Source organism: Rhinatrema bivittatum, chromosome 8 (genome assembly GCF_901001135.1).
Source record: "Rhinatrema bivittatum chromosome 8, aRhiBiv1.1, whole genome shotgun sequence".
Classification (NCBI taxonomy): Eukaryota; Metazoa; Chordata; class Amphibia; order Gymnophiona; family Rhinatrematidae; genus Rhinatrema; species Rhinatrema bivittatum.
Genome location: NC_042622.1, coordinates 23425938 through 23438272, shown reverse-complemented (window position 1 = coordinate 23438272; position 12335 = coordinate 23425938). Strand labels below are relative to the sequence as shown.

General features: G+C 44.9%; 1 protein-coding gene across 1 annotated transcript in view; it reads right to left on the bottom strand.

Moving 5' to 3' along the window:
• The window catches only part of LOC115097993 (disheveled-associated activator of morphogenesis 2-like), a 108126-nt gene that overhangs the window by 78915 nt on the left and 16876 nt on the right, over window positions 1–12335 (bottom strand). Inside the window, exon 3 of the mRNA XM_029614228.1 lies at window positions 3587–3670. Within this exon, the coding sequence (XP_029470088.1) occupies window positions 3587–3670 (84 nt within the window). The remainder of the gene's footprint in view (window positions 1–3586; window positions 3671–12335) is intronic.

Sequence of the window (12335 nt, the reverse complement as noted above, 5' to 3'; positions counted from 1 at the left end):
CCTTGAACACTTGCAATTCTGGTTGCTGAATCTCAAAAAATATATAGTTGTACAGAGAAGGGCAACCAAAATATTAAGGGCATGGAACAGCTCATTTATGAGGAAAGGCTAAAGAGGTTAGGGCTTTTCAGCTTGGAGAAGAGACAGCTGAGGGGGGATGTGATAGAGGTCTACAAAATCATGAAAAGACTTGAATGGTTAAATGTGAAATGGTTATTTACTTTTTAAGATAATATGAGGACTAGGGGGCACGCCATAAAGTTAGCAAGTAGCTCATTTAAAATGAATTGTAGAAAATTATTTTTCACTCAGTGCAAAATTAGATTCTGGAATTCATTGCCAGAGGAAGTGGTTAAGGCAGTTGGTATAACTGGGTTTAAAAAAGGTTTGATTAAGTTCCTGGAGGAGGTCCATAAACTGCTGTTAATCAATAGGGAATAGCCACTGCTTGTTGCCAGCATCAGTAGCATGGGATCTATTTAATGTTTGGGTAATTGCCAGGTACTTGTGACTTGAATTGGAGACAGGATTCTGGGCTTGATGGACCCTTGGTCTGACCCAGTATGGCATATCTTATGTTCTTATATACATGCAACCCAAACAATCTGCCCATCCACAGCCCCCACTCAGCTTCATGATCCCTTCCTCTCCCTCAGAGATCTCCTGTCCTTGTCCCATGCTTTCTTGAATTCAGATACTGCTTTTGTCTCCAGAACCTTCACAGGGAGGCTGTTCCATGCATCCACCACCCTCTCTGTAAAGAAACATTTCCTTATATTACTCCTCATCCCATGACCCCCTCGTTCCAGAGCCTCCTTTTCCATTGAGAGAGTCTCTCCTCCTGGGCATTTATTCCTTGGAGATATTTAAGTATCTCTATCACATCTGCCCTCTCCTACCTTTCCTCCCAGGCACATATGATTAGATCTTTAAGTCTGTCCTCATATGCTTTATGATGATCGAAGACTGCTGACCACTAGCTGTGGCCACATACGTTGTTTTGTTTTGGGTTGTTTTTTTTTCATTTTGATTTGTTTCATTTTTTTTCATTTCTTTAAAATAAAAAAAATTAAGAAAAATTAAGAAAACAAAACAAAAGTCAGATCTTCAGCCAAAAAAAAATAAAAGATTTGGGCAGCACCTCCCCCGCCCGCGAACCTTTTGCCTTCTGCTTCATGGAGCGGGAGCAATCCCCGGATGTTCTTGCCCTGCAGATGCCACAATTATAAATGACACCGACAGACCAAGGCCAGCACCACCTTACATTTGTGCTGTACAAAATGAGTCTAGGCCTGGCTGGTGCCATTTTCTATGACAAACATTTGAAATGGAGTGGATCTGATTCTGCTGGCACCATTTGTAACAGTGGTAGCTACAGGGCAGGAGCAACTGGGGCTGACAAAGAAACTTTCAACAAGAGAGTTAGAGAGTTAGAGGGCCTTGGAAGATAGTTGGTGAGGACTGGGGAGGATCCAGGAAGGGGGGGGGGGAGGTATTTGGTGGCAGTGATGCCTTACTTTTTAAAAGAAAAAACAAAACAGATGAAAACAAATGGAATTTTTTTCATTATTTTTTTTTAAATTTTAAAATCAAAATGAAAAAAAAAAAGGGCTATTTTGTTTAAACTTTCATTTTTTTTTCCCAATGAATGAATACCCCCCCTATCCATTTTAGTAGCTGCCTTCTGCTCTGACGCCATCTTCTTTATATCCTTTTGGAGATGCAGCCTCCAGAACTGTACAGATGATTCTTGTGACGGTGGCTTTGCGGCTCTGACTACGGCTGGTTTGGGGATTTTTGCGTGTTTGAATCCCCCTCCCTCTTGTGGCCATCCCCTTTTGGACTGGGTCTTGACCTTTATGTACTGGGTGGGCGTGCTCAGATCAAGCTCTCAAAAAGAGGAACGTTGGAGCTGAGGAAGGTGTTTTTGGCCTTGGAATTCCTGGTAAGCCTCGCAGCTTTTGCTGATTTTTGGCCAGTTTCCAACAGTAGGGCCTGTACACCCTTAACAGAAGGGCTGGATTTCCTATGAGCTCATCCATGCAACCAGCTAGCAGTGGGGACAGACACTATTGGCTCAGAAGAAGTTTTGCTACCCAGTACTGAAGTGTTTTTTCCATTTTTTTTTCCTCTTGCTTATGTCTGTGAGAGTGAAGAATTTCCCCACCCTTCAAGGAGAGGTCACATGGGACATTGATCCAATCAAAGGAGAAGCGTTAAGAGGAGGGGCACTGAAGGTAATTGCTGTTTTCCTTTTTATGTTAATGATCTTTTCCCGTTTGACAAGGATTCTGTTCGTTAAGTTAAAGTAAACCACTTTTTTGTTGGACCGCTGGCGGTTCTTCATTCGTGTGACCTCAACATTGTAACTCCTCCTGTCTGCGAGGACTTATTGAACTGAGAGTTAAGGAGTGGCTGACCATATCTTGGATCCGTACCACCTCCTCCCCGCCTCTCGAACCCCAGCGCCCGGGGCTGGAAGTCTGATGTGCGGAAAAAAGATAAGAGGTCTGGGGCAGTGACGTTTTGGCCCTGGGACTCTGCTATAGCCCTGCATTAGGTCCCCTGACCCCCAAGAGGGGGTATACTTTCCAAATGTCTCACCAGGGACTTAGAGAGTCTGCTGGCTATTCCTCTCCCTATGTACCTAAGCATGCTTCTGACATTTGCCGTTGCCTTTTCTACCTGTTTTACCATCTTAAGATCACCAAGATCCCACTCTTGTTTTCTGCACGGAAGAACTTCGCTCCCTATACTGTATTGCTCCCTTGGGTTTCTGCATGAGCCTGAATTTTCTAGCATTCATTTCTAGCTGCCGGACTCTAGGCCATTCCTCAAGCTTCGCTGGATTCCACCTCATGTTTTCTACACCTTCTTGGGTATCTACCCTGTTGCAGATTTTGGTTTAATCTGCAAAATGGCAAAACCTTCCCAATATCTCTTTTGCAACATTTGTTACAAAAACATTGGAAAAAAAATGGACCTCAAGTACCGAGGATCAATTCCTGCGGCATATCACTGGTAGAGATGTGAATCGCGTGCCCGATCGTTCCCGCTTTCGGGTTCGTCTGGCCGTGGGAAAATCTTGTTTTCCCGTGGAACCCCGTTTTTGGGGGGTTTTTTTGTGAAAAATCATTTTTTGGGTTAGTGTGCGCTAACGGGAGTTAGCGCGCGCTAACAAAAATAGCAAAAAGTAACAAAAATAAATGTTTTTTTGTTAGCGCGCGCTAATTCCCGTTAGCGCGCACTAACCCGAAAAATGATTTTTATGAAAATTCGGGGGGAAGTGATCGTTTCTTTTTTTACCTGATATATTATTGAATTTAGAAATATCGTACGATATTTCAATTCGTTAGAAAAACGATTCACATCCCTAATCACTGGTAACCACTTTCCTCTCACTCAATCAGTGTCTAACTCTTGTCAGGCACTTTAGGACCTATACAAAGGGTACTCAGTTTGCTTATAGGTCACCTTGGTGGAACTGTGTCAAAAGCCATGCTGAAATCCACGTAATGCTGCATCTAGTGTTCATAGTTACATCTACCCACAGAAGGTAAAGGTTCAGAGTTACATTTCTAATTACCTGTAAGATCCGTTTCTGCCACCTGTATCTAAATTTGTAGACACTGAAGTTGTACTGTGTGTCCGTCGGAGAGTCCTGGGAATTCTGAAGAAAAGAAAATAATTTTACTGGTATTCTCTTACTGCCCCCTTTCTTTGGACCAACCTTGCCCCTGATATCTAGAAAGCCCCCTTTCTGATTATTTTCAGAAGGAAATTAAGTGCACACTTATTTACACTGGCTTTTCCAAGTGCCTAATCCCGCTCTGCTCGTTCACTTTTTCATCTCCGTTAAGTCTCAAACTACGTACCACTGGTTTGTTTTTCTATTTTATTGCAAGGTCCCCTGTGAGCAAAATAAAACATCATACTTGTTTAGCACATCTCAAAGTCTAAGTTCATTGTGATTTTTTAAAGCAAGGGTGGATAATTTTGCAGAACAAAAGCCACGTCATGCTTCCTTTCTGCGTGAATGAACAAAGTGGCATGATGGCCACGTTAGGCTATTCACAGCAGGAATACAGTGATAAAGGTCAACCAGCAAGTCGTAGGTGAGACCTATTGTTTGGACTAACTGAGCCCTTGGTTGCGGTTTGATTGCCACATCGGTGCAGGGGGATACTTAGAAACAGAAGTCGGAAATGTCACAAACGTACCGAGTCCTACTAGAAAGGTCTCGCCTACAGCTTGCTGGCTGACCTTTTATCTTCCCTGCCACTCATCAAACCAAAGCATTCAATCCACTTATCAGACAGCGAGCAGTTCAGTTTCATGAGTTCCTGGTTTCGTTTACCAATCTATGTCCATACTAAAACGGGGGGGGGGGGGGGGGATTTCCACCTGCAATCAAGTTAATTGACGTTGTGTAATGCTTCCAGCCTAATTATACATTTACTGGATTCAGAGCTAACCCTTGATGACTCGCGTTAGCTGCTGCTTGAGTGTATTAAATGTGTCCTTCATTAGTTAATCTCTCTCTACTTCCTTAGCAGAGGTATTAAACAGTCTGAAGGATCCAAGTCAAAAAAGGGAAGAAAGACACAGATTATGATTAGTTTCTCGCTTGTGCTTGATGTCAATTGAAATGCAGCCAGTCTTTGCTAGGAGGGCAATACAATCAGTAAGGATTTCTCCTGTCTCGTTTTTGCCTGCGGTAATAATCCTTCTCCTTGAATGGGGTCTAACTAATTATATTTGATCATTTTCCTCACTTTACTAAATACGATATGCATCTCATTAACTGGCATTGTGTTAAATTGTAACTATACGACTGCTTTTTTTTGGCAGTCTCGCTACAAAATACTAAAAGGCTGGGATAATGTTTTGATAGAGTTCTATTAGATTCAGAATATGCCTCGGCTGTCAGTATGCCAGCAAGTATAATTCAATCAAATAATGACAAAGCAGAGCGTGATAAAATGTTGTAGGGAATGGCAGCAGATTTACAGAGTTAAGTAAATCAGAGAGTGTACTTCATACATGCATTAGCCAGATGCGCTGTCTGTGAGACAGTTTTACAGTCTTAAGTGATATCACAACTGCAAGCTCAAACAACTCCCAAAATATAATAAAGTATTGTGATATCACTTAAGATTGTAAAACTGTTTCACAGACACCTTCACAGAGCAGCAGTTATTACTCTTAACAGAAGGCATGGGGGTAAACCGCATGGAGCTACAGTTACTACCCTTAATCGAAGAAAAGGGGTAACCTGCATGGAACAGCAGTTACTGCCCTTAACAGAAGGCATGGGGGTAAACCGCATGGAGCTACAGTTACTACCCTTATTAGAAGAAAAGGGGTAACCTGCATGGAGCGGCAGTTACTACCCTTAACAGAAGGTATCGGAGTAACTTGCACAGAGCGGCAGTTACTGCCCTTAACAGAAGGCACAGGGAGAACTGCACAGAGCGGCAGTTACTACCCTTAACAGAAGGCACAGGGAGAACTGCACAGAGCGGCAGTTACTACCCTTAACAGAAGGCATGGGGAAACATAGAAACATAGAAACATAGAAATGACGGCAGAAGAAGACCAATCGGTCCATCCAGTCTGCCCAGCAAGCTTCACACTTCTTTTTTCTCTGCACAGAGTGTCAGTTACTATCCTTAACAGAAGGCATGGGGGTAACCTACATGGAGCGACAGTTACTACCCTTAACAGAAGGCTTGGGGGTAACCTGCATGGAACAGCAGTTAGTTACAACCATAAGCAGCTTGCTGAGCAGACTGGATGGACCATTTGGTCTTGATCTTCCATCAGTACTATGTTACTATATTTTTAATGTCTAAAGCAGCGCTTCTCAACCGGTGTGTCGAGACTCACCAGTGTGTCACCAAGCACCGGCAGGTGTGTCGCGTGCTCCTGGTCTCTCCCACTGCTCTTTCTTCCCTGCTGCCGTTGCTGCTGGGCTAACAGCACGTTCAAGCCCAATGGGAACGGCAGCAATGTTAGAGGAAGCTGTGGCTCCTGCGGCTGGATTTTTCTTCTTCCCGCGCCTGTCCCGGAACAGGAAGTGATACGCAGTGCAGTGCGCGGGAAGGAGAAAGAGCCGTGCCACATGGAAAAGTAGCGGCGGCAGCAGCAGTATCAGCCCCCGAGCAGTAGCATGGCCCGGAGCAATCGAAGCAGCCGGCAATCAGCAAAGGAGACAACAGTATCCTGTGGCCAATGGGATTCTTCTTTCTTGGCCTGCAGGGGCTGGAGGAGGCTGCTGCAGCTACCATTTGTGCCTTGGGGGGGGGAGGGGGGAGGAAGTGAGTGAGAGAGAGAGAGAAGACAGCCAGCCTGTGTGTGATTGAGAGCATGCATTTGATTGACAGCCTGTGTGTGATTGAGAGGAACTGGTCAGAGAGGTGATGTGTGTATATGTGAGAGACAATAAAAGTGACTGGTCAGAGAGATGACTGGAGTGTGTGTGAGAGAGTGAGAGATTGGTCAGGGAGGTGACTGGTGTGTGTGTGTATGTGTGTGTTTGTGTGTGTGAGAGAGAAAAAGCATGGAAGTGAGAAATCTGGGTATGTGAGAAAGCATGGGAGTGAGAAGCCTGTATATGTGAGAGTGAGCATGGGAGTGGGAAACCTGTGTGTGTGTGTGTGTGTGCATGCATGAGAGAGAGACTGGTTGGTAAGGTGACGGTGTGTGACAGAGAGAGACTGGTGTGTGTGTATGTGAGAGAAAGAAAGTGATTAAGGGAATGGGAAGCCTGTGCATGTGGAGAGAGTGAGCATGGGAGTGAGAAATCTGGGTGCGTGTGAGACACAGTATGGGAGTGAGAAGCCCGTCTATGTAAGATAGAACATGGGAGTGGGAAGCCTATGTGTGTGTATGGCATGAGAGAAACTGTTCAGGAAGGGACTGGTGGGTGTGTCAAAGACTGGTTGGAAGATGATTGGTGTGTGAGAGACAGAAATTGGTCATGGGGGTGTGACTGGTATGGTGTGTGTGTGAGAGACAGAGAGACTGGTCATGGGCCCTAAGGAACAGGATAGAGCTTAGCCACTACTGCTGCTTCTGGTGTGTGCTACAGCGTGCATGGAAGAGAAGTAGGAGAGCTGCTGGATGGGGTAAGTAAACGTGGCTTTTTAAGTTTATTTTTCTTGATTGACTGCCATTTTAATTATTTAATATTATGTGATGTGTCTGCATTTTTGAAATATTTTATTGGTGTTTGGAGAATTTTTAATAATTTTTATGAGTTTTTAATTGTTGGATGTTATTCTGTTCATAGCTGTTTTGAAACATTTATTCTGCTTATTAGTATAGTTATACAATTATTTCTGTGTGGGGATCTATAGCTGCTTGCTAGTTCTGTTTTCCTAATTGGAGGAGTTTTGGTGTTTAGGGCCTGATTTAATATTTGTAGTGTTGCCTTTTCATAGATAGGGTTGCTCCTGTTTGAGTGTATTCCATAGTGCAGGTGTAACTGTGTGCAGATTAGTTTATGTGCATTACTGCAGATCCTGGGAGTATGTTAGGTCGGTTCTGATATGTGACAGAGGTGAGGTATTTTACTGTATCAGTCTTATTTGTTGTATTTTCTCAAGAGGACATGCAATAGTGATAAACAGCTGTCTTTTCATAAGTAGGGCTATTGAGCCTGGAATTAGAAGGAGTTTGAGTTGCTGTTACTGAGATGACACCAGAACCAGAATATCTTTTTTGTAAGGTGAGTTGTATGGGGAATGTCATAATTCTGCTTTACATCCATTATTGTGGGTCAGGGGGGTTCCCATGGATACAAACTGTACTTTTAAATCTAGTCCCGTGATGATCATGGGTTCAGTGTGTCACGCATGTGAGAACCATCTGTCAGGTGTGTCCCGACAGAAAAAAGGTTGGGAACCACTGATTTAAAGGATGACAAAAGGAGAATTGCCTGATCTTTGCACTTCAGACATAACAGGATCTGCCTTAAGTGGCCATCACAACGTGGTTCAGGTGTATTGTGGACAAGGTTAAGGGTCAACTCACCCAAGCTCCTAAGCAGTGCTGTTATGCCAAGTTTATGATAAACCAGGAATGTCTTAATGCTAACTTTGAAAATTGCCCCATAATGGTTAAACTGTCTACATCATCAGCTCAAAGTCCGTAGGAACTCTGAATCCATGGACCTCGTTCCTAATTTTTCAAGGGTGAAAAATGTGGGGTACTTTTCACTTTGAAACTTGCCATGAACTTCCTTTTTCTGCGAGTACACATTACAAGGAAAATAACGTGTGTAGATTTAAAATACAATCTATGTGCATTATTTTCTGATTCCGCCCAAAACTAGCTTCCCCCTTCCTTTCGTCCAGCTAAAAGTGCCACCCTATGAGCATTTTTTAGGGATGTGCTGAGGCAAAATTTGTGTTTCAGTTTGTTTGTTTCATAGGTCGCCTTCATTTGATTCATTTCAAAGAGTAAACAATTTTTGCTTCTCATTCCATTTGTTTTTTCTTTTCCTTTAATGTCAGTGGGGGAAGCCAAGCAACCTATTTTGAGCTCCAACACTGTTGTTTTCTAATCCGTTCTAATGAAACTTGTGGGTAGACATCATCAGAAAGGGGAATAGCTTAAGGTGCAGTAACATAGTAAGACGGTAATGATAGCAGAAAAGGACCAAATGGTCCATCCAATCTGCCCAGCAAGCTTCTTATGGTAGTAACTTCCACTCTGAGCAGTTATCCCCAAGGGTAGTAATATTAATCACACACAAGTCACTGTAAAACCCATAACAAATTACTGCTAGCAACATTTTTACTGGGTGAGGAGCCTTCTCAATAATTCAGACAATGTTGCTTGACGTACTTTGCTTTTGCACTTGGCCTTAGAAGCCATCCTGTGCTTCTCCCTTATGCCTGCAATTCACTACCACAGACCATAAAAGTCAGCACCCCGTGTTGGCTATTATCTGAATTCAATTCCCCTCCCCCCCACCATTGAAGGAGGGAACGATGTTGCATTCGCATCAAAAACTTCAAGGCTTTTTAGTTAAGGGTAGTAATACGCAAACCTTCCGTTAAGGGTAATAACTGCCACTCTGTGCAGGTTACCCCAAGGTTACCCTGGAGCAAACAGGTACCAGCAGTGGCAGGAGTTCTCTAATACATCATGAGAGGAGCAATGCAGCAGCAAGAGTGGCAAGAGCACTCAAAGGCTTCAAAAGAGGCTTCAAAAGTGACATGAAAACCCCAAGGCACCATGAGAGGTGCAAAGCAATGCCTACAGTGGCATGAACAGCCCAAGACATAGAGTCTCAGATATGGCAATAAGAGAGAGTGGCAGCAGGACCCCCAGGGTGAAAAGTCTGGGATATGCCAGCAATGCTGAATGGCAGAAAGACCCTCAAGTGTAGGATAAGTGTTATAGCAACAAGTCAGAGTGGCAAAAAGTTCCCCAGGGTGGTATATCAGTGTATGGCAGCAAGGCAGATAGGCACCAAGATCCCTAAGGTGCTTTCAGTCAACCTGCCACTTGAATGGAAATTCTGGGAAACCAGATTGCTTTTCAAGAAGATTAACTTTTCCATCAAATCTGTCTTCTTTTCCTGGGGGTTGCTCACAACACCATCAATATCATTTATCTCCCCCACCTCCTCAATGGAGGCTAACATGCTACTGACTAAAGCCCCAAGATTTTTCTTGGATACTAGCTCTTCAATATCTTCTCAGGGAGTCCATTTTTTTAAATACTGCCTCCATTACCTCAGAAGCAGTAATCATGGAGAAGCACACTGATGGTTTTCAAAGGAAAATTGGTTCTTACCTGCTAATTTTCGTTCCTGTAGTACCACGGATCAGTCCAGACAGTGGGTTGAGCCTTGTTATGGTTTTTTGAGATGTTGGAGTGGATTCTTGAGTACTGCGGTGATGTCCACACCCTCGGGGAGGAGCCCCATGAGGAACCGCAGTACTAGGCTAGACTCTATACACGCAAACACAGAGAATTTGTATTTTGTATACAGCTTGATGGTACTGTCCGGGGAGCGGACAGCAATGAGGTAACCCAGTAGAAGTAGTCCAGGGGTCCTCAGCAGAGGAGACCAGTCCCACACTAGAGTAGATGATGGGCAACGCAGGGTAGCCATGGAAGGTCCTGGATGAAGACTCCAAGCGCTGAAGCTGAAGGTGAGACAGACTGACAAGGTTAGTACTCACTGAAGTAGATAGCTGTATTGATGAAGATCCTGGCAGGGAGAAGTAGTTCCATAGTAGGCAACAGAGAAAGGAGAGCAGGCCCTCGAGGAGCGAGTAGCTGATATCCCAGATAGGTACCTGAAAGAGAACATAAGGGCCCCCGAGGAGCAGGTACCCAGGTTAGCGATGAATTACCACGAAGGGCAGAGAGAGAGCTTCCTGCAGCAGCTGGGAAGCAGCAGAGCAGCTTAGACCGGAGGCATTCCAATTCAATCTCGATCCTTGCTAACTCGGTTTGTTAGCAAACGAAGGGCAGGCTAAATATCAGGATGTGATGACGTCACTCGGAGGGGACGCCCCCGAGGTTCCCGCCATGATGTGGATAAAGACATGGGTGGCGTGCACGCACACACCCTAGGAGGCCCTCAGGAAAATCATGGTGAACACCGTCGCCATTGCTATTCCAGGGACGCCGGAGAGAGCAGCATGAAGACGCGGCAGCAGCCATCTTCCCAAGGCTTGAGGAGAGAGAAAGAAGAAAGATGAGGCACAGAGGTCGAAGCAGTCTGAGACCAACGAATGCAACAAGCCTCCTGTCCAGCAGATGGAGACAGAGAAAAACTGAAAGGGTATCATATATCAGGACAGAGCCCCCCCCCCCCCCCCCCCCCCCCCCCACCCCCCCCCCCCCCCCGCCGTCCCTTCAGTATAAACGTTAACAAAGCTGAGAAATATAAAGATAAGTAGCATAAGATCAAGCAAGCAACAATAAACTGGTAATTTGAACAATTCAAACATTGTAAAGAACCACTCTTACATATATATCTATCATGTAGATACTTCCGGTGCCTTAAAGTTCCGAGAGGAAGCAAATATATCCAAAATGTTGTGAATGAAGAAAAAACTTCGAGCGGATGGATTAGAGTTAGATGCAGTCAGGGCGGGAGTCTGGACTGATCTGTGGTGCTACAGGAACAAAAATTAGCAGTTAAGAGCCAATTTTCCTTTCCCTGTACGTACCCGGATCAGTCCAGACAGTGGGATGTACCAAAGCTTCCCTAAATAGGGTGGGACTGAGATAGTCCTGCTTGAAGCACCTTGTCTACCGTAGGAGCCAAACACTGGCGCCCGGACATCGAGATGATAATGTCGAGCAAAGGTATGCAGAGACTTCCAGGTAGGCGCTCTGCACATTTCTTGTGGTAAGACCAACTGACTCTCTGCCCAAAAGGTAGCCTGTTAACGCAAAGAATGGGACTTTCAGCCCTCCAGAACGGGCTGTCCCCGACAGATATACGCCGATGCAATTGCCTCCTTTAGTCATCTAGCAATAGTAGCTTTAGAAGCCTTATTCCCCTTATTGGGTCCGCTCCACAAGACAAAAAGATGATCAGAGACATGGAACTCGTTTGTGATCTGTAAATACTGCAGTAGAACCCTCTTCACATCCAGTCTCCGGAGTTCACCGCCCGGCATACTGGCAATATCCTCTGAAGAAAAGGCCGGGAGCTCTACGGACTGATTTATGTGGAAAGAGGACACAACCTTCGGTAAGAAGGATGGGACTGTTTTGAGAGAAACACCTGAATCAGAAAAACGAAGAAAGGGTTTCCTATAGGATAAGGCTTGGAGCTCGGACAATCTCCTGGCCGAGCAAATAGAGACAAGGAATACCATCTTGAGAGTCAGATCTTTAAGAGTTGCCCACTGGAGAGGCTCGAAGGGCGCCTCACATAGAACTCGAAGCACCAAATTAAGGCTCCATGATGGACAAGTAGCCCGGACGGGCGGGTTCAAATGCTTAACATCTTTGAGGAACCGAACAATATCCAGATGGGCCGCCACCACGTAACCATCGACCCTTCCTAGGAGGGAAACCGAGAGCCGAGACCTGCACCCACAAGGAACTGAAGGACAAACCTTTTGAGAGACCAATCTCTAGGAAGGAGAGGACCTGAGTCACCGGGGCCTTACATGCCAGTACTCCGGACTCGGCACACATATTCTCAGACACTCTGCAGACCTGGATATAAGTGAGAGATGTAGAAGTTTTACATGCCTGTAACAGCGTGGATATAACCTCCTCCTTATAACCCTTCTTCCTCAGTCGCCACCACTCAAAAGCCAGGCCGCTAGACAAAAGCGATCCGCCTG